At 41.1% G+C, this 18,966-nt stretch overlaps 2 protein-coding genes across 2 annotated transcripts in view; both read right to left on the bottom strand.

The window, feature by feature from the left end:
* LOC145443720 (uncharacterized) overlaps positions 1 to 18,966 on the bottom strand; it is a 180,171-nt gene that overhangs the window by 83,723 nt on the left and 77,482 nt on the right. The gene's annotated exons all lie outside the window — the stretch shown is intronic.
* LOC145443819 (heat shock 70 kDa protein 4-like) lies at positions 249 to 18,793 on the bottom strand. Its single transcript, XM_080321780.1, has 21 exons — positions 18,518 to 18,793; positions 16,657 to 16,714; positions 16,111 to 16,251; positions 15,241 to 15,363; positions 14,396 to 14,495; positions 14,201 to 14,334; positions 14,044 to 14,127; positions 13,057 to 13,217; positions 8,374 to 8,450; positions 8,161 to 8,312; positions 7,950 to 8,053; positions 7,755 to 7,888; positions 7,402 to 7,535; positions 6,918 to 7,040; positions 5,902 to 5,992; positions 4,831 to 4,946; positions 3,738 to 3,863; positions 3,548 to 3,681; positions 2,766 to 2,859; positions 2,445 to 2,606; positions 249 to 1,014 (listed from the first exon to the last, which is right to left on the bottom strand). The coding sequence occupies exons 1-21, from the start codon at positions 18,622 to 18,624 to the stop codon at positions 808 to 810; spliced, it is 2,562 nt and encodes an 853-aa protein (XP_080177906.1). The 5' UTR covers positions 18,625 to 18,793; the 3' UTR covers positions 249 to 807.

The following is an 18,966-nucleotide window of genomic DNA, read 5'->3' as shown; positions in this document are numbered from 1 at the left end:
TGCTTAGGTTGTAACTACGTTCTGGCGTGATTTCGCTTCGTAAGATTCACTGATCCGAACCTGAAATATGGTACACCCGCTGCCGCTAGTACCTGTTTCGACTTCACATATTCGCGTGCCTAATCTCGTTATGGTCCATGGTATGCTCAATGCCCATGATACTAACGGATAGATCTCGTTTCAACGAGTACACACGCGTCTCTGAACAGAGTACTCCAACACCTCCGATGTAAATTACACTCGAGACATGCGTCCACTACGTTTATTCCGTAGCTAAACCCGCAAAACCAAGTCAACCGCGGTATGTTGATACGACAATTATATCGGAGTACAAAAAAATTGAATTCATCAGGTTCGCAGGAACAACGAGACAAGCACTACACGAAACCAATAAATTTGGAGTAAAGCTTTAACACAGAACTAACTGAAATCATAGCGCGAATGCGCGCACTTCAGCTACGACAGGCGAGGCAAGTCTGGAAATTTCAATTACTCCACTCGAACCAACACAGACGTTTGTGTGTACATTTCGGCCTAGTAGTTGAAGATCTATATATTATCCGTTATTTAGGAAGTGAAATCACGCTACCGCCAAACTATTACCTACTCACAAACAGAGCGGCTTACAATCACAGACACCGGGGCATATTCCATAATCAAATAAATCTAAACCGGCCTTATTATCTTAAATACTAAACGTGCATCGACCAAGTTGTGCGAATTCACACGAGATCAATCCCCCGTCCTAGCCAAGTGCAAGATCATTCACGAGCAAGTTAAATGTCGCGGGTCAAGACTGCGGCGAGACTAGTCCAAGTCCATGTCTTGTTTTGCTTGTTCCGTTTCACTGCTTTCCTGCTGCTGATCGTCAGGCTGCTGCTCGCCAGTATCGGCGGCGGCTTCGTCTGGCTTGGCCTCGCCTTCGGCTTTCTTTTCCTCTGGCGCGGGAGGCGGGTCTTCCTTCGGCACTGGTTTCTTTTTGTTCATGATCGGATCACAGACTTTTGTGAGTTCCTATAGATAACGGGACTAACTGCGAGGACAAGTTCATTTTGCCAGACATGCCAAAATCCGAGGCAGAACAAAGTATTTCAGACAGGCCTTTTATTTTCTACTTCTTCTTGTAATTGAGTAAAAATAGATGTTGTTGCTTCTAATTGAGTAGCAAGACCGACTACATTAACTTCCACTGAATTTTTTTGAAAAGTATTTCCAAGATTAGTTTTCATTTCTCGTCCGAGTGAAATCGTCGTAAGAGCTGCTGAAATAGGCCTTGTATCATGATGACTAGGGAGATTTTTTTTTAAATGTTAAAATTGAAGCGTGAGGACAATATATAGTCAAAATTGTTTACAAAGTCAAAAAAATTTTACACCTACATTTCGTTTGTATCATAGATTTTGCACTGTCGGTGAACTTCTCATTTGATTTTTTACAACTTGTAGCCTACTTTATAGACCTACCATTGTATAGGGCCCATTTTCTGCTCATTGTGAATGATAAACGGTCAAATGAAACAAATATGTTGACATGGTATGGTCAGCGTACCGCAATATCCCAATTGGAGCAAGACTGCATGGGCATTGTATGGTTCTCATATCAAGAAGCGCATGATGAAAAATTGTGATGTAGACGACATCGTCAGAATGAAGCAACATGGTGTCACCAGCAGTGTGCGCACTTAAGTGTTGTCAGCCAACAACTGCTGCTGTTGCACGTTCTATCTCCATTCTTGGCAAGCTACTTGGTTAGGACAGACACTTTCTACTCGAGAATGTAGGCAAGTATCTTTCGTTGTATTGCAACAAATTTTAATTCTTTCTACCGTAATACGCGATTTAACCACTGGAATTCTTCATAGGGCCAGATTTCGTTAAAATAAAGTTTTTGCATGTAAAAATTCCTCAGTTTTCAGGTCAAAAAGGTTTTACCAGGACAAACTACTTCGTAAGGACAGACAGTTCCAACCAGAAATAGAAGATAAGTAGTACAATTTCAACATTATGTGCGAAAACACCTAATTTGCACACGCGAGGTCAAAATTAGGTGTTTTTAGGTCAAAAAATGCCAAAAGTTTGATTTTTAGGTCAAAATCTTCCGGTTTTTCGGTAAAAAATCGCCCTAATGATGACCGAATAAATTTTCGAAGATTTATCTATTGGTGTAATTTGAGTTAGCAGAAGAGACGCATCTTGCAAGTCAAAACTTGGGTCACCTACGACTAAACAGCTAAAAGTATGAGACCTCCGTCCACATACGTTTCAAACTACTCGAGTACTTTTCAATGGCGAGCATCATAATTCATAGACACCTATTTCAGAGAGCGAGTAAGTATCGAGTTCAGTCACGAGCACGACAAGTTCCAGCAACACAAACTTACTTTGCAACGCATGAAACACCCTACCAGACTTCCGTATGAAGTCCGGAAATTCAAATAAGCATACCTTGACTTTGGTCATGATATCGCCGGTGGTCACGACCGGGTCTTGGTGTTTGGCGAGTTGGGATTGCTTCTGCAAGTTGACGTTGTGCCAGTCCGATATGTCCTGGTGCAGCTTCCCTACCTTGCCCACATCCTCCTCTGAGATATGGTCGTACTTCTCATCCTGAGAGAGATACCATGATATATTACCGCCGGGTAAAATAGAGTACTGAAATTAATCAATCCCAAGTAAAGTATTCAAGTGCCCCTCATTCCGACATAACAGTAATACAGACACAAACGGTTAAAATACGCACTTTTCATGCAAAATAGCATACAGTACCTTCTCGTTCCAGAGCTGAAGAAATTTGAAGACGTGCATGAGCGAAGACCCCAACTTATTGAACGCAGCTGGTCGGGAACTGTGCTCGACTGCCCTGGAAATTTGCGGGTGAAGTTGCAAACACAGTTGGAAGGCATGAACATTGGCATACAGGAAATCAAATATTCAACTCGAAATCAAAACTTTTTCAAAATGAATGTTCATATAAAGTTCTTTCAGTCGATAGATTTGTGACACAAACTCGCTACAACTTAAATTATCTTCCACTTTACTATGTACCATCTAATTCGGGAGGTTCTTGAACTTCTTGAACTTTTTGAACGAGGACCCCTGCAAGCTTTGTGAAACTAATGGCTAGAAGGTCATCACATCAAGCTCAACTCTATTAAAATAAGATAACTAATGACTAGACAAGGTAGTCACAGGTCCAGCTCAAGTAATTCTTATCGGATAATTAATTGTTTTTGTAGTTTCTTAATGGCATATCCCCTAAAACTAGTTTGCACACCCCAGAACCCTTGATCTATTCAAATGAAATGTCAATTTAACATAGATCAGAAGCGGAGACAGGCTCAGGAGTCCAAGTCTAGCAGTGTACATTTGCTTAGCCCACGAAAAAATATTCTAGTAAACAAGAGAAACATAGAACACCACATTCGGGCGATATCGCATTTCTCACGAAGGCAAAATGACAAACAACCGTATTAGGCTGATACGGCACTTCTCACTGCGACAACCATAAGACAAAGCCAAATTCAGATAGATAAAAGAGCCGAGCCCACCTGCGGACGATAGGATCACCCATCGCCTTCAATTCCTCCAACTTTTTGCCGTAAACGCTTTTCGTTTCGTTCTCCCCGTCTTCGTAAAGCCAGTTTTCGGTAGACTCGAGCACAGCACGAAACGTTTCGCTTTCCTGCCGAAATTTTCACGTAAAAAGAGATCGACACGACAATAGAACCACAAACGTGCCTCTTCGCTGACAAATTCAGAGAATTTGTCGCACAGCTTGTCCCTCATGTCGTAAACGTATTCTTCAACAGAATTTCGAGCGTCGGCCTTCTCTTTTTCCCTCTTGTCATTCATGATCAGCTCGTTCTGGAAGACATTCGCTATTGTAAATATCATTTATTTCATAGCAATATCTTCATCCAGCGTCGGTCGCTGGCCATTCTGAAGGCATGCCCGGAACAAGATGTTTGGTCGTGGCAAAGTAACAAAAAACTCCCCACAATAAAGACTTATTTGAAAAATAGTCAGCTTTGCAGATAGTGATAACTTCGCTTTTACCGGTTGTAGTTAAGCCAATTTTGATCCAATGATTTCTTTTTAAGTAAAATTAAGAAGTTTTTTACCGCTCCCAGACTTACTTCTATGTGACACGTCACACCATACATGCATTTCCGAAAACTAGAGGGTTAACCGAGAGTATATGATGAATGCCGGTATTGAAACTGGCAACCGACCAATGTAACTTGGCGTCTGAGCCAACACAGTCATTTACAGGTACTGACACCTTTTTCTTCTGGCATGGGCAGGTTCAAAACTTCACGATTGCGAGCTGTAGCATACGGTGCAAATGTGGCCACAAGTAGCCTACTGCTTGAGATCGTGAAGAGACATAAGTTGGCTATTCCTACATCACACAGACCTCAGCACCCTGTCGTAGATTACTTTCAAATATTTTTTCAAAACGCCAAATATCGATGAATAGCTGTTAGCAAATAATGGGTAACGGTGACGAAAAAAGTGAGTTTAACGCGAGAAGTCGAGCCCTCTGAGCAAAGAGCTGTAATTCACGTAGGCTCTGGTAATTGCAATAATGGAAGGAAAGGACGTTATGTATTTTTGTCCTTGATGTTTTTGCGGCATATGCACCGATTCATGATATACATACACACGATCTGTGAATATGCATACCATGAGTGCATGATGCGCATATGCCGCTGAACGAGGAAGATGCAGATATAGCCTTGTACGGCTAATACAAACTATCAAATCCCAATACCACGAATAGCCATATTCTAATTCAAGCATTCTCTCCTCACTCCACGAGACTCCATACCTCTTTCTCCATCATGAGATTGAGTTGGTCCACGCTGTATTGCATGAACAAATCTTCGACAATCGGAAGGTCGACCAGCTTCACCTTGCTTTTCGTTTTCTTTTCCTCTGTCTCGTCTGCAAAATGCATCACGATGATTGAACAAGAACATCGTTGACAGCTTTCCGCGGTACCAAGCGCAGCGTCAGTACAGATACGATGGAGATGAGTGAAAGCGATTAAACCAAATCCAAATACTGAATTCGCATGCACAATGATTTAGTCGTGATCGGTGTCCGGTCAATACTGAGAAAACCATTACCGAGAATGCCATTACCGAGAATGGACACCACCGAGAAAGGACATTGCCGAGAATGGACACCACAGAGAATGGACATTACCGAGAATGGACACCACCGAGAATGGACATTACCGAGAATGGACACCACAGAGAATGGACGTTACCGAGAATGGACACCACCGAGAATGGACATTACCGAGAATGGACACCACCGAGAATGGACATTACCGAGAATGGACACCACCGAGAATGGACATTACCGAGAATGTAATATATGCAATGCAGGCATGTTATGCATATGCACAGGCCGTGTGTGTGCATCACGGCGTCGCCACATTCGGTATCGATGCTCAGGTATAAATTTCTCGACAACGTCAGTCCCAGTAAACTATATTCTTGACATTGGTCATTCTCGGTAATGTCCATTCTCGGTAATGACATTCTCGGTAATGTCCATTCTCGGTAATGGTTTTCTCGGTATTGGTATAGAACCGTCGTAATTGGTGTCCGCTGAAAATATTTACTAACCATAGTTTCGGTTTATCCGTTTGTTATACAAAGGACAGTCATTGTTGGTAAGCTAGTAGAAATGATGCCGTTTAGACAAGGACGGGTACAATTAGGAATTTCCAAATAAGTAGAAAGAAAGCATTCTAGGCTTAGTGTTACACAGAAAACTGAAACTGTGATGAAGGAGTCAAAAATCGTAAGCGCTTGGGTTAGCAGTTCATGTAGTCAAAACCTGAACGAGTCAATATTTCGTACTGCGACATGAAATGCTGACAACGTACTTTTCTTTGCCTCGGGTTCTTGCGGAGAGGGTGGTGTTGTCTCTTGCGGTTTCTCTTGGTCAGTCGCTGTTTGAACCTCATCGGTTTCCATCTGTAACAGGAGTAGTAATATAGGCATCACCGCATCACCACTTGGATCTGCAAATCGACTTGGGCAAATCTTTCTTGTACTTCGTCGAATATGCCATAGGCATTAACAAACCAGTGATCTCAATACTTCGAGCAACACTAAAAATGACTTCAAACTCCACTAAAAATTCAAAATGCATGTTGCGATTGCGACCAGCCTATTAATATTGTCTGTAGTCTATCACAGTGGTTCTAAACTAGTGCTCCACACACTAGGGGTTCATCGAGCCAGTCCCTGGAGGTTCAGAAACACACACTCAACTCGTAAATATGATTTGTGATGTTTTAGCCATCATTGATTGCAGGTAATAAGGCACGATCAGTACTCAGATCAGATTGGTGCCTGTTGTGGTGGTACGTCGTTTGCAGTGGCACAGGCACGAGAGCTTGGGGTTCGAAACCGAACCACGTCCTTCTGAAATGCCAGTTTTATCTCCAATATCTGTAAGCTCCTTTGTGATTAAGCAATTGATATTAGGCTGTTATTTCGACCGAACAATACAATGATACTTTATAAGGTGAGACCTTGCCTTTATGAACTGGCGTCTGAAAGTTAACACCACAAGTCACAATGTTTTACAACTAATCATTAGAATATTTCTGTTTTCTATGAAAATGATATTTTAATGGTTTTGCTCTTTTAACACCCTGCTGATGTGCACCAGTATCCATGGTAATGTATTCGATGTATAGTTAGACGTATGTTAGATGTTTGTGATAGATTTTTGTTTCTAGAACTAGCGTTGCCTAGGTTAGCGAAAGTTAAGAATCACTGTGTCTATTGACATAGTTACAGAGGCAGAATTGGGCCCGGTCCATTAGTCCGATCGCACACGTGATGATGAAAACAAAATAAAATCCAATCGTTTTTGTCCCGTCCCATGTACCTGGGCTTGAGAATCTGCTTCGGGTTCGGTGGCGTCACTTTTCTGCTCCGGCGTTTCGGTCTCCATCGGTTCCTGGCCGTTAACTTGGCCTTCCTCGGTTTTTTCGGCGGGAGGTTGCTCAACCTGAACACAGATTAACCGTGGTTTCAGGAGGTCAAAGTATCAGAATGGCTACTCCAAAGAGAAATAGAAGTAGCCCCATATATTTTTACCGAATTACAAGCAGAATTAGCAATTTCCATTCATATAACCATCATGTGGGATTTCATAACAACTTCACTCAAAGTGATGCAAACTTTTGCCATAACTACTTTCACTTCCTAATCCAAATCACAAAAAGTTTGTTGCTTAAACTAACGTCATCAAACATCTAGCAATCGTTTCTCTCCATTTAATCTGAATATTTAACGCCATTTAGATGTCAGAATATGTATTTCACAAAACTTAACGATTCGCAAGTCTCAGACATTCACTCCAGACGTACCTGAACTTGAACTTTCTCCACCAGCGAGGCTTGCTTGATCGTGAACACGCCGTGGATGTTCATTCGCACTTTGACCTTGATCTTGGAGCTTTCCCCTTCGGCAGTGGGCACGACATTGTTCACTTTGAACGTGCCTGAAAACAAGGAGAGGTCAAACTCGCCAATATCAAGCAAATCTCACCGGTCCTACAATGCTCAGTGGTAGGCGCATGATATTGAAATTATCATCATTGTTACCTTAAGATTTTGCAGGAGACGACCCAGTTCAAATTAGACACGTGTCAGATTTCGAAAGTAAAAAACTATAACGGGTGACATAGCACTTATAACAGACGACGTTTACAAAGGCGCACCTATTCTCGTGTCCGGGTACCCGATGGCTTGGGGGTTCGTATATCTCGCGTCCAGCTCAAACGGCTCCTTCCGGTAGAACGTCAGCATTTTGGAGAAGGGTGCGGCATGATGCACAGAGAAAATTTCGGTATCGCTGTGACGAGAACAAAATAATGTCATGGACAGGAAATCAAATCGCAAGACCGAACACCAACGTCGCGTCTTCCATGGGCGCCTTCCAACTGAGCGTCACAGAGTAAGGGCACGAGTCTTGCACGCTGAAGTCTCTCACTTTGAAAGTAGGCGACAGCATGGCACACTGGAAAAACAACAGATTTCATATTTCTGATTTGAAACGACGATATTCGATCCCATCACAGCTTAAATTTAGCACAATACAAAGAGCAGCTTCATTCGGTACTGTACCTGCAATGCGCAGCCCCTCGAAACAGCCTCATCCACGTTCAGAGTCGTGCTGGGCTCGCGCCCAAACACTTTCTGTATCATCGCTTTCACTGCGGGAATTCTAGTGCTGCCCCCGACGATTTCGACTGAGTAGATCTCATCCCTCTTCAGCCCTGGACGAAAATGTTAACCGTGACACCACGAAGGACGGCGAGAGTGTTACAGAAACCATACCAGATTCGGCAAGCACCCGCTGCAGCGTAGGCTCTACTCTCGCCAGCAAGTCGGCGGATAATTCTTCAAATTGCTCCCTGTCGCGTGAAGCAGAGGTAAAATAAAGTCGGCATTTAGTGAAAAGTTAAAAAACAAGGTTAGAGACCAATGTTCCCTGTAATTTTTGACGAGTCTGCGCACACTCACGAACCCTTGGACAACAACGCGTAACGACTGAAGGAAAAGGTCATCACTTTGGATTGTTTGTGCGCAACTTCTGTGCGCAGAGACCGTGTCAGCACTGCGCATTTGCGCAGCTTAGAGAGAACGCTGTTAGAGACCTAATCTAAGTTTCGATACAAGATTGTCGCGAGTTCGTTTGACTTGGTTTGCGAAACGCCACAACCGTATATATATATATATATATTAGGGTTGTTCAGAATTGACCGACTTTCAAAAAGTCTAGGTTTTCAGTCCGTTTCCCATGCCTTATACCTTAAAAACAAATTCTGGCTACTTTTTTTTGTAATTCATCCCCTGCATCCGTGTGCACATTGCCGTTTTTTCATGCACCCAAAAAATTCTTCGGAATTAGGGGATTCCCCCGTTGTGAGTGACTCGACAGGAATTGCAGGTGTTCTCATTGACGTGAAGCGTATGTGCCAGCGTTTTTGACGCGCTAGGCACGCCAGTGAAATGGGAATCATTGATTAGTCAGGTGTTTTGCTGCTTTGTTGTTGAAGAACTGTGTTTACGATTGAGGTGCAGGACTTGCCCGGTGGCTTTTTGACTCACGCTGTTAGCGAGTCTCGCGCAGGATTAGTGATTATAGTACTGTAGCAGTATTGCATTATTCGATCTAATGGACCTGATACTCTTTCCTGTCTACTGGAATAGAAAACAAAGCTTGTAAATGTCTTTTCCAGTGACTGTGCAAAACAGCCAATCGGTTGCTCAGATTTTTATGTTAGTTCCTAAGAAAGCAATGTACTGATAGGAGTATTTCCAATTTAGGAATATTTATCTTCCAGAATCAATAACTTGATCTAATCCGGCTATTCTTGCACAAGTTGTGCAGTACGGTATGTGTTTGACCTGAGAGAACTGAAATGTTTCCAACTAATCTTTGTTGCTTGATTGAGTTGATGTATATTTATTTTTCTAGGATTGGCTCTAGTGCGAAATGTCTGGAAAAAAAATTGTCATCTAGTGCAATAGTATCGAAGAAAACTAGAAGATCACGGTCGCAGACACAACGTTTCGTAGTTGGGCCATCTGAGGAAACATTACGGGATCAAAGCTGCCTACTGTTAGGAAAGTTATGCAGTATGTGTTACACCTAAAGTTATGCAGTATGTGTTACACCTAAGAGAGCATTGATATGCGGAAAATGAACCAGTAAAGTTACACATCCTGGACGTAGGAGATGAAGTAATACGTTTTTGGTTCCTGGCTGCCACAAAGACCATCACGCAAGTCAATGCCATTGAAAGATTAGAGACAGTGTGAACACAGAAAACAAATGGCTGTCACTAAAGGAATCTGCAGGCCAGCAATATGTATCAAGAAAACAAAGCGACTTTGAAGCCAAGCCGAGTAAGCTATAGGCATAGGAGCCCCTGACGCGATGGCGACAATTGAAGCAAGTACACTGCTTTCCCGCGAATACATAACATTTTATCAGGATCAAAGGAGTCCGTGATTAGCAACGATTGGTGGCAAAGATACCGTGTTGAAAGTGAAAATCACGTAACAAAAAAGACGTACCATGAGTGTGAGAGAGTGCATCAGAATCAAGTAGCGAAGGTGAATTTACAGAGAGCTCATCTATATCTTCGCAGATAGCTGACACTTCCCACAGCAGTGATTTTGAAGTGGCACAGACGACATCTGGTCATTCCTTTAAATTTGTGACTCTAAAAGCGCCTGTAAGCCTATACAACGACAAAGACCTATGATGCCAGGTTTTTGATCGCTTGAAAGTCAGCGATAATGCTGCTACCATGATAACTGCAGCACTGATTAAAGCTTGCGATGGTGACTCTAATGACTTTCATCTTTCAAGATCTGGAACCTATCGACGACGCATTGCAAATCGTTTTAAAATTTCTGAGTCTAATTTTGAAAAAATAGCAAACGATCCACCAAAGCACATTGCATTGCACTGGGATGCAAAGCTCACTAGAAGTCGTTTCGGAGGGAAATTTGAGGCCTTGGCAGTGCTTGCATAGAGTCTGCGTATTCCAACGCAATTGAGAAAGGCAAACTTCTTGGCAATCGAACTCTGGAGAGTGCTACAGGAAAAGCACAGGCTGATCTGTCATTTGAACTGCTGGAACTTTATAATTTAACAAATAATGTCAGAGCTCTTGTGTTTGACACAACACCCTCAAACAATGGAAAAAATAAAGGTGCCGTGCTGTTACTTGAAGAATTGATAAACAGGAAAGTTTTCTACTTTCTACTTCTGCTTGTCGCCATCATATTCATGAACTCGTCATCCGGGGAGGTCTGGAAGTGAAGTGTGTTTGGATCTGCGACCACAGGCCCTGAAAACACAGATTTTAATACCTTCCAAGAAGTGGAAAGATATTGATCAATTAAGAAGCTCTAAAACACTTCAGTTTGATGAATGCAGCTGGTTGGCGATCAAAGCTGATGAAGCTAAGCAAGAAATAATTCCACTGATGAAGCCATATAATGGAAAGCAGAAAGAAGTCTTGATAAGAAATGACTACAGAGAATGTGCAACAGGCACCTTGGCGATTGTAGCTGCCCAATATATTGATAATCGTTTTCGCAAGCCTGGTGCTACTAATAGCACTGGATGGATGAGTCAAGTGCTGTACTGTCAAAAATGTTCATGTGGAGAGAGCAAATGGGCTATTCTGAAGAGTTCATTAGAAAGTTGCCCTGTTTTATGTCCCAGCTTGGTTGAAAACTGGTAATGCATGTGAAGCACAGTATATTGATCTCAAAGTCCTTCATGGCATGACAGACTTTTCATTGTGCGATTTCACAGTTGCTGATGTGGCATATAAAAAGATGCGAGAACATCATTGGCATCTCACCGAGGAAACGGTGGTATCAACAATGTTCTCGGCTAAACCAAAGATTCCTGACAAAGTGAAGGAAGCGATGGCTGCTAAATTGCTGCAAATGCCAATCCTTGAACAATTTCGCAGAGGTAGGCTATACCTCTGAGTCTAATCTCTGACTCTGTCTCTGAGTCAATGAGTATGGTTGCTTTAATTGAACCGGAATCATGGTTTCTATTCAATGCTATACATGTCGAACATGATTAGTCTTCCAGTTTCGGAATGGCATCCGCATACTGATTCGCATTTCGTGACTGTTCAAGAATTTGTGAGTAGCGTTGAAATAGTTAACGGCGCAGCAGAGCGTTTGGTGAAATTGAATACCGACTTTAATGCTTTCAAAACAGATGATAAAGAACAGCGAGCGAGCCTCTTACAAGCCGTGGAAGATCACGAAATAGATATGCCGATTTCTCTAAAGCAACCATTTCATCCGGACCTGATTTAAGTAGTATTTGCCAAGTTGATCTGTTTCTTTGCATTTTTGTTTCGTTTCCTTTGAACAATGTGATGTTTATAATGTGGCTGTGAGTGAATGATACATTTACAGTTGTATTCTTGCACGTGGTGATCGCGGCAATTGATGAACAATCTCGAGTAGGGTTGAGGAGTGTAGGATAGGTGATCCAACAAAATGACTATCAGTCTTAGGCAGTTTTGAGGATATCTAAGGCAGTGTAGGACATGAAAATGGTGTTCTGAACTGACAACACTTTCTATAGTGAGGTTATGTAGCACTCCAACCGCAATAGCTACATAAAACCAGCTTATATATGACGTTTTACTAGCCTAGTCCGAATAGCGACACTCAAATTTTAGGGGAATCCCCTATTTTTAGCCGATATTCTTCCAGCTCAATGTGCACACGGATGCAAGGGATGAATTACGAAAAAAAGTACCTAGAATATGTTTTTATGGTATAAGGCATGGGAATCGGACTGAAAACCACGACATTTTGAAAGTCGGTCAATTCTGAACAACCCTAATATATATATAGCAATATACGAGTCGCGAAGCACAATATTCTGATTGAGCCTCATTGTGATGTAACCTCGGAAGTGTATCGTTATGCTATTCAAATTCCTATATTCAAATTCCTGATCGACAGTCGATCGAATTTAAATCTGATAATTTCCACTTCCGTGTCACTTTTAACTGAGCAAAATCTTGCACCACATAGTCAGAACCAGTGGAATCTACAAGAAAAAAACCAAGGAAAGAATTTGGTTTCAATGATAATCAGGCGTTTTTGCGGGTCACAATAGTTTTGTATTATTACCATTAGAAACACAAGATGGATTCAGATCGACATTAAAACATGTCAAACTGGGTTTGTTGTTAAAGACATAGATAACCATCCCAGGACTGGACCGTTCGGCTAACTGCTATACGTGCAATTTACAATCTAACACGACTGACGTCGTACTACAACCACAACAAAAACACAAGTTACTATATCCAGCCATTACGCAAACGTCCACATCTATTTATAATCTCACGAGGATCGGGGTACGATCCTAAGTTCAAACGTAATGTCGTCATGGGAATAGAGCACAGATCCTAAGCGACATGGTTACGGGACATTGTAAAATCTCTGGCGAATCACCTTTTCATCTTTCCGTGAACGTCTTTGTCCTCCATCAGGCACTCGATGGCGATTCGCAAGTCGCTGGAATTGGCCGACATTTGCTTTTTCAACTTCTCGCACTCGGACAGCAGACGGATGCCGGCTCGTTTGTTGGACTTGACGTCGATTTTGTATTTTATCTGAGCGAGATAGCAAGGTCAAGGAGGTCGGTGATTGCTGCTTAACAATGAGCGTTCACTTAATTTTCAGGATTTCTCTGAATTTTTTCGTAGCTTACCAAAACGCAGCGAGCCAAAGAATTTTCAGAACAAAAATCAAACCTTACCTAATACTTCTTGCTTCAAATTGAAAATATAGTAAGCGGGCAATTCAAGTATAATGGTGCTACTCTAAACGAGCGTCATAACTAGAGTTGGTTAAAGTCGAGTATCTTACTGATTCAGTACAGAATCGAGTACTAGGCCTACACCTTGAGTCGCGAATCTCAGTACTATTGTATCATAAGAATGAATTTCAAAGCTGCCAGTTACATCAACAAAAATAAAATATATTCTCTGATTTGTTGTATAATGATATGCGATCAATCACAACTGTGTGTGACAGTAGCACTTTGTTTCAATGTCATTTCTACAAAGACGCGTAGCCTCGCGCTGCATGTTTTCAATACTTCGATGAGCCCTATCGAAGTTTTTCGGGATGAAAAAGTGTCAAAACAATATATAATTACGGTTGATATAAATAACAGTGCTTTGCAGTTATATGCATAAATTTCTTGGAACCAAAAACTCGGACTCTTACTGCAAGAATCATTTAAATCTATGCTCCAATCGAGTTCAATTTGACTAAACCATTATGCCCGACCATTTTGCGACACAGACGGCAATCAACTTGGGTTGAGTTGGAACCAACACTGTTTGCAGCGAAAATGTTTGACAACACATGCCATGCATGCGTAGCATTGGTAATAACAATATTCTACTTTTAACCTAAATCTTAAATTCATACCTTGAACTCGGCGGCAAAATGGTCCAGTATTCTCCTATCGAAATGCTGTCCACCAAGTGTGTTATCGAACGCCGTCGCCAGCACCTTCATGGACAAACACCGTCGTATCAAAATCATGAAAAAGATGCGGAAAATTCAGTTCCCCGCGTCAACCTACCTTCAACTTTCCTTTGTTGAAAGCCACGGCCGCGGTTTGAAGCGCCGAATGCCCCATATCGACGAAAACCACATTTCTGGGCTTCTCTTCGGGCGGAGGTAGATCTTGTTTGTAGATGCCGTACGCCAGCGCGACTGCAACGCAAATTACGGCATTCGTCACTCGTAATTAAACCCTAGTCTAATTCAAACATACCGGCGGTTGAGTCATTAAACAAACGCAGCACGTTGAGGCCAGACACGCAAGCCGAATTCAGTAAAGCCCGGCGTTCCGCGTCGGTATAATAAAGAGGTACCTGAATATGGAAATCCATCAAATGAGCATGGGCACAGTATATCGCAAATATTGAAACAATCAAATCACGCGCATGGATTTCCATTACTTATTTAGATTTTGAAGTTCTTTTATGTTTAAAAATGTAATCAACAGAAACTGGTAACATTGGCATGTCGTGAAACGTGATTTAATCAAATCATATATATGCCTATCAGCAGAGGTGGTCAAATTATGTAGAGTCGGTACTCGTGTAGAAGTAATGCTGTAAACTTCTCAATTGCTAATACACAATTGCAATTGGAGGTAGCGATTTCCGAGACGCTAAAACTACTGAAGTAAGTAGTGCAAGATATATCTTCGCGGCAACGCGCAAAGACCGACTCCACTAGCAGACCAATGTTCGAAAATATATTCCGCTACTGGTATCATGATACATCGAGGAGATACGATGACTTAACAAACAAAAGTGATACAAACCAATCCAAGTGCAAAAAAGTAAGAAGTTTTGCATCAAAAACTAAAGTATAAGCGGAAGAAGTTTGAAAGCATAATACTAGTGCGAAAAGGCAAACATTACTCAAGTACAGAAAATGTCACATTACTTCGTTACTGACCATCTCTTCTCATTGCCCATTAGGAACTACAGCCGATATCTAATCCCGAGTACTTGTGTAATACGGTACAATTATATTTATCAGTATTTGAACAATGAACTCTGTAAATTGAATAATCCAAGGATAGCAAACTATAGTAAGCAGACTAACCGATATCACGCAGTCCTGCACGGGCTTGCCCAAATTTGATTCCGCGATGGATTTCAACTTGGTGAAGAGCATCGACGTGACTTGTTCGACGGAAAATATCTTCTCCTCTCCGCAGTATTGCACCTGAACATTTTCAAAAATTGCATCTCAAAGCCCCGGGAAGTTTAGGCTCGCCACGGCTACGACAAGCCGAATTATGGACGGACATAACCATGGCCAAGATATGACTGACAGAAATTCAAAAATTTTCGAAAAGTTTATTCTTTTCAAGTTTTGAAAATAGAGTTTCAAAATTTGAAAACTGGACATAAGCTACTTTGATGCCATTGGGCAGGATGGTCACAAGAGAAATTTGCAATTTCAGAATGACGTCACGCCTGGGTGAAATTTGCAGTTACGAATAAAATCATGTAGTCAACAATAAAACTATGCAACACTGGACGTCAAGCAATCACAAAAATGGTAATTTTTTAGTAGTTATATCTTCGGTTCTAGTCGACCGATTTTAAAAAAAATGTATTTTGTTTTTTTAAATCAGAAAACAAAGCTTTGTAAGCATACCAATTTTTATGAGAATTTGAGATGTCGGATAACATGGCCTGGATCAACTGACATGGAATGACCTGCAGCAATAAACACGACAGTGCAACTAGTCGGCTGGATTCCTTTAAAGTTATGACATCATAACGGGCTTTCTCATTTCGTCTTTAGCAAACCCCTGAATTTTTTCCGACCAACTATGAGTCAAATTTGTTTTCAAGTGGCAACAACTTTTATAGACCTGAAATCTACTTCAATCATACAATTCGACTCATCTGAAACATAACCTATGAAGCATGCATACCAGTTAGTAAGCCAATTCTGCGTTACCTTGACACCAACTCTGTTATTTTCTGCAGCGACCAGTGTGTAGGGCAACCACTGTTTTTCACTCTGAACAAGCGGGTCATCGAATGATCTCCCAAGAAAACGCTTGAAGCCGAAAATTGTGTTCCGAAAGTTGCTTATCATCTGGAAAGTTTCAAGACAAACGTTAAGCATGGTTTGAAAAGCAGAAAAGCAGAATATTGTGCAAGAGTGAAAACGATCTGTGTCACAGTTTCTCAATTCCAAAACTACATAGCATCAGGGCATAGTGAGGAATTACTGCTAGCAGGCTGAAATATATTACAAATGAATAAATAGTATGTCGCTGCACCAGCACCATGACAACTGCATGTGGCAAACTATTCTGCATCTACATTTAACTCAGAGGACAGCATGTTACAATTGGAAAATGCAATATTTTCTTTTAACGATTATGTAATTTGTTTCATTTATCAAAATTAAATGATGTTTAATATCTCCAATAATTCTATAATAGATCAAGTAATGTGTTTTAATTTTGCAATAAACATTATAATTAAATAATAATACCTGAGACTTGGCAGCACTGCCGATGGCCCTTTCTCTTTCTGTTAGGGAGACAACACATCTACAAATGAGTAAATATGGTCGGTGTCAATTTTTTTAAATAATCAGGACCAGCTATCTCATTTAGCATATACACAATAAACATACTAGCGATCAAATGATGATACTGAAACATTTCATGTCAGTGACCGTCGCCGATATTTTTTGATATATCAATGGAGGATTAAAAAATTACGAGGCCGAATATAGGATTCAAGCACAATAGGTAGGCCTACTGTGAAAAGCACTTCCAATACGAATGAGAAAAGTTCAATGAAGAATATACAGATAGATATAAGGCATAAACAATGGCAATTGTGACCTGGACAGATGCATTCAAAATAGACATTTCACGGAAAAGTCCATCACAATTCAGTTCAATGTAGTATCACACCACGTTTCAAATGAATCAATTTCAAGATATCGGTCGATTCTTCAAGGCCAACCAATAACAAATTTCACAAAATCTCCCCAATCCTGAACCTGAAGCACGTGAACACGCTCCAGAAGTGCTGATTGAGCCCATTTATATACTTGATAGATATAGTTTTTGTGACCCGAGAAGTTCACAGATTGTAGTGCAGTGTTGGTTTTTGTCAACCGGAGGGGTCGGTATGGAATTTCCGTCCTTATTTCTAAATAAATCCTGCGTGATAGAAGCTTTTTTCGCGTGACAGAAAGTGAACTTTGCGGAGTGACAAGCAAGGTTACTGACTTCAAATGACTGTGTTAAGCCAGTGACAGGAGATCAGATGCTAATGGTTAGCAACTGGTTACCAACAGACAGTAATCAACAGATCCTGGCTTGTGGATTAGGTCAAAACATTATATACCACATACTAACTGGAATATTGCATTTGGGGTGGCTGAGAACATTGACTTTTTTCAAATTTTTATTTTTTAAATGAAATCAACAACCCGTGACCGCGTGCAACTGGCGACCAAGTCGGCGTAATCCTGCGTGCCTTGGACACCGATTCTATACTGGCGGAGGGGTGGTTTCGAGATAATAATATTTGAAGAGCTTCTTGGAGGTACAGAACTTCAATATACAATTAAATAGTATATTCATATTGAAATGAACCCGAATATTTTCGGCTGACACTCGTCAGGGGTAATCGTCAGCAACTAGTAGAGAATTGGAAAGAACATTGTATATCAACAATCGTTTCACGAGTGTCAGCCGAAAATATTCGGGTTCATTTCAATATGAATATACTATTTAATTGAGATAATAATAGGTTAATGTAAAGCTGGTATTGGCATTCTTTGAATCGATTATTATATTAAAGGAACCCCTACTGGAATCTTGGTACGTTTTGCCTAATATAACAGGTGAGAAGCGATGATTCTCCAAGTTGAAGTAATATTATTATTAAAAAATAATAAATTGATGAAAAAATAAAGAATTGTGTGAGCACAGAACACCGATTCCATACAGGAGAGCAGCTATTTAATGATTGCCCTATAAATTGAGTAGTGGCCAGACTGCCCAACTGGAATCTCGGTACGTTTTGCCTGATATAACAGGTGAGCAACAATGATTCTCCAAGTTCAAGTAATTGAATAAAAAATAATGAAGAAATGAAACATAGTGTGAGCAGTGAGCACAGGAAACAGTGGTTGTTTTAAGCAATAAGTTACATGGCATAAATATATATAATTGAATGGAAACTGTGCATGACGTTGTCACCAATTCTAGTTTAGCTAGACTGGAATAGTGGTCACCTTCACCATGATTGCCATAACTTCTATGCACGGCTTGCACGCATACATTCCATCCAACATATGAAAATAGCACGTACATATTAAAAAATGAACTCACGGGGTATTACGATCGCTGTATTCATTTGCGACCGTTTCAATTCCGCCCTGGCGCGCAACAGCAGTGAAGCAAGATAAGTTCCCGACGTCGAATCCTACAACCGACATTTTATTTTTCTGCGCAAGAGATTCTGAATCGAAGACTTGATATGAAAATGGACCGGGAGCTCCAACACGAAAACGCCTTCGAAATAAACAGGCCTGACCAGTGACCACGACAAGCGAGAACGAAATAAACCGAATCTGCCGATCAGCGTAAGTGGAGAGCCGGCGTTTCGCGAAATTTCTATTTCATGCTACTGATTGCGCAACTTTACAATCGTCTCGGACATGGTCTGGTCATTATGCGCTCTTCGTAGGTATATATGAGTTTATTTACAATTATTCTGATATTAAAACCATAATTATATTTTTCTTGGCACTGTTCCATTAAAACTTACCAATTTAGTA

The sequence above is a fragment of the Botryllus schlosseri genome, chromosome 7, assembly GCF_051294905.1.
Source record: "Botryllus schlosseri isolate E-star chromosome 7, Bs_hap1, whole genome shotgun sequence".
NCBI classification, from domain to species: Eukaryota; Metazoa; Chordata; class Ascidiacea; order Stolidobranchia; family Styelidae; genus Botryllus; species Botryllus schlosseri.
The sequence above is the reverse complement of the archived record's forward strand: the minus strand, read 5'-3'. Positions and strand labels throughout refer to the sequence as shown.

What these genes read in the sequence shown, in the direction of transcription:
- LOC145443819 (XM_080321780.1), bottom strand. Translation starts at nt 18,624, where the DNA reads ATGTCGGTTGTAGGATTCGACGTCGGGAACTTATCTTGCTTCACTGCT. An exon ending in ATCTCATGATGGAGAAAGAG is followed by an intron (nt 3,864 to 4,830) that starts GTATGGAGTCTC and finishes AATGTCTTCCAG; the next exon opens with AACGAGCTGATCATGAATGA. An exon ending in ATATCATGACCAAAGTCAAG is followed by an intron (nt 1,015 to 2,444) that starts GTATGCTTATTT and finishes CGTTATCTATAG; the next exon opens with GAACTCACAAAAGTCTGTGA.